This window comes from Halyomorpha halys, unplaced genomic scaffold, assembly GCF_000696795.3.
Source record: "Halyomorpha halys isolate HHAL.00 unplaced genomic scaffold, Hhal_1.1 Scaffold527.1, whole genome shotgun sequence".
In the NCBI taxonomy this organism is placed as follows: domain Eukaryota; kingdom Metazoa; phylum Arthropoda; class Insecta; order Hemiptera; family Pentatomidae; genus Halyomorpha; species Halyomorpha halys.
In genome coordinates this window covers 494,250-497,980 of record NW_027107993.1, presented here as the reverse complement: position 1 = coordinate 497,980, position 3,731 = coordinate 494,250, and the positions used below count along the sequence as shown (strand labels likewise).

Genomic DNA, 3,731 nt, shown 5'->3' with positions numbered 1-3,731 from the left:
TCATTATTTAGGAAGTTATAATAGACAAAACTCTTGATGGCGGAGTACAATAGAATTTTCTATCAAAATTTAATAAAAACAACTTTTATTAAATAATTATAAGACTAATATAGAGGAATCTCATGTAGATAAGTTTTTTTTTTTTTTTAATATTGATTTGTAACAATTATTTGATAAGAGAAAATATAAGTTTTGAAACTGAATAAGTCTTAGCTGTAGAATTTTTATTTGTCAAAAAACATTTACTTTTGAGAAGTGTAGATATTAACTTTAGATAGAAAATTCTTCAATTAAATTTTTTTTATTTATTTATTGGTATTTACAACTGTCTTTACATAAAAACACATCAAGTAAATTTGATGTAAGATCATAATGGAGTGATACAGGCATGTAGAGAAACTACCCATTGGTAGCAATTTAATCATATTTCTACACTAGAGGCCATCTTCTTTTCAGGCGTATCGGAAGATTGTCAGATATAGAAGAAAAAGTAAGGTTAGAAATTAGAGGGTTTTGTTTGTTAGGGAGTTTATAGTGGAGGGATTGATATCTGTTACATATGGAACGAACATTGAGGTCTTTATGGATGATTTAATTTGTAACAAAATAAGGAGCACTGAGGATCAATTAAAAATAACAGATAACCAATTGCAAACAATCAGAGGACAACTATTTCTAAAAAAGTAATAGATATAAACTTTTCCTGGAACAAGAGTCCAAATTTTAATGCATGATGATATATTTTGCTAATACTGTTGATTCGATCAAACTTCTTTTACAATATACGACTGAAATGGAGTAAAAAAACTAATTATAACTTTAAATACATACACTTTACCTCTACAAATAGAAATAACTTAGTAACCGATGAACTGTTTAACCAGTGAGGTATCTAAGTGATGAACTATTTAATTTTTGTTTGTAAAAAAAACCTTTACTTTTAAGAAATGGAGATAATAACATTCGATAGAAAACTCTCCAATTGAAAATAACAGTAATATAACGACTGAGAACAAACTGAGAGTAACCATTTCTTAAAAAGTAAGAGATATGAAACTTTCCTTAAGCATGAGTTTTAATTTCCATCAAGATTTTGATCCGATAAAAAAAAAAAAAGACCCTTTATGGGTTGTAGCAGTACAGATTTTTATAGGAAAATACAACATTCAAATGGGATACCTCCATAATTGAAATGGAGAAAAAAAAAAACTATTAATGATTTTAAATACAAACAGTTTACCTCTACTACAAATGAAAACAATTTAGTACCCGATGAAATATTTAAGAAAATATATCTGATAGCAGTTGATTATGTAAAATCTACTAAGATCAATCAATTAAGGTTTACAGGAAAATACAACATTCAAATGGGATACCTCTATAATTGAAATGGAGAAAAAAAAAACTATTAGTGATTTTAAATACAAACAGTTTACCTCTACAAATGAAAACAATTTAGTACCCGATGAAATATTTAAGAAAAGATATCTGATAGCAGTTAATTATGTAAAATCTACTAAGATCAATCAATTAAGGTTTACAAGAAAATACAACCTACAAATGGGATACATCTATTGAATAAAACTAGAGTTGGGCAAAAAGAAATTACTATCACATTTCACTGGAATTAGTGGTTGCGATAACTTTGGTTCAACTAGTAATTTTAATTTTTTGTTATTATAACAACTGCATTGGTTTATCAAGCAGTTAAAATTACTAATCAAAACTATAATTTCAATACTTCCTTCAAATTACAGTAATTGGAAAGTAATTATAATAGGAATTACTTTTTGACATTGTGCAACTAAACTTGATAAATTTCATTATTTTATAACAGAAACTCATTAAGTAGAATTCCATTACCTCCGGAAAGTAAAATTGTTATACAAATTCAAATTCTTTTTTACAGTAGTCCTTGATACTCACTCAATGATGGCACTAGAACTGAGTGATTCAAACCTTCATTTTTCAATAGTTTCTAGTTAGTTTTTAGTTAATTTCTAGTGAACTTAATAATGTTTCATGTGTTTAAAGAAAGAGAAACACTCCCCTAACTATCTACAAATAATGTTCCTCATGGTTATGTTCCACTTGGTATAGGTGATAAGCTTTCCCTCAACTATCTTTTAATCGCTACAGACAGCGCAACGCCCTAGGGTATGAGCATATACTGTTCTTAGCAACTGAGTAGGACTATGAATAGTATAAGGTCCTGTGGCCTAAATATGAAGTTATTTTACTAGTTATTTTTTCAGATTGATTTATGTTTACGGTTACCACAGCATTCCTGAGGGACATGATCAAATTCAAATTTTTCTTAATAACAATCAATCTAACGGAAAAAGAATTATTCAAATCCAGTATCAGAAATTAGAGCACAACGCTTACCTGAACTATAATCACAACACTTACCTGAACTATAATCACAACAAAGACATAAAAGGAGGCTAACACAGTCTCAAGCATGCTTCAGCATTTAAAGTAAGCTACTTTTATAGGAAACACCATGGAGGCTTCTAAATGCAACTTAAAACTTTTCTTATGTTAGTTCGGACAGAAATGCATTTTTGAAATTACCCAGTGTGTATCTTCTAAAAAAATACCATAGAGCCACCTTAACAACAGTGTAGTAATCCTAGAGAATGATTGTGCAAAAACATGAACTAAACATATGTAGTCGCCACCTTTAGAAAATTGTTATCTGCTAATATGATCATCATGCTGCACCATTCAAAGCCAGTGAATCTGTGAAACACGAGTCCCTAGAGGACAGCGGTAATAAAATATCGAAACAATTTGATTATATATTTAGTCCTAGAAACATAAGTTACAATAAGTGTATAGATTTTAAACTTCTCAGCACTAAAATTAATTTTTAATGATACAAATTTCTTTTCGGAGGTACATGGAATCTCAACTTAAGTAAAGATGCATATCTATATTCAATAATTGCTTTGTGACATAACGTTATGAATGTTAAAAACTGAATGTATGTAAGTAATAACAAGTCTATAATAAAAGTTTTAGTAAAAGTTTTTATGTTGATATATGCAATTTGTATCTTTACATGATTGACCAAACATTTTCACTTAATGACACAAACCAATCCTTTACTAATGTAATTCAATTAACTTACTACATTAACCATCTTCTCCCATAAAATAAATATACATTTAAACGAAACAAGCAGATTAAACTGCAATTCCTAAGCATGTGAAAATAACAGGTGTATTTCAAATAACAAATTGCACATTAATTTCTCTTCAAATGTAATAAAAACATTACAACACTAGCATTCATTATTATGTCATACCAAAAATAATTTGAAATTAAAAATTGATTAGACGTCGATTAATATTGGTAACGAAGGAAAATAACTGAAAAAGTTTTAAGACTTAACAGTATTTAAATCAGTTCCACAATTAAACATAACCTTTGCTAATACACAAAACAAAACTTAAACGTGAAAAAACTACTGAAAATGAAATAAAAAAGGAGAGATAAACCTCCTGACTCACCATATTTATTGATAATTGAATCAGAACGGTACAAAACACTTAAATAAAACAAATTTAAAGGACATACACAACCAACTCCGTTAACAACCGCTAAAGGGAAAAACCGACGCCATGATTGCTGACTCGATATACAAACCAAAATAATGTAAGAGAAAAATTAAGAAACAAATTGATGAATTAAATAATATTTAACAAAATATGATTACAAAATTT

At 28.2% G+C, this 3,731-nt stretch overlaps 1 protein-coding gene across 1 annotated transcript in view; it reads right to left on the bottom strand.

Moving 5' to 3' along the window:
* The window catches only part of LOC106683917 (transcriptional regulator ATRX), a gene marked incomplete in the record, with an annotated part of 22,462 nt that extends 18,818 nt beyond the window's left edge, over positions 1 to 3,644 (bottom strand). The window contains 1 exon segment of the mRNA XM_067046380.1: positions 3,519 to 3,644. Within this exon segment, the coding sequence (XP_066902481.1) occupies positions 3,519 to 3,521 (3 nt within the window).
* Positions 3,645 to 3,731: the final 87 nt, after the last annotated feature.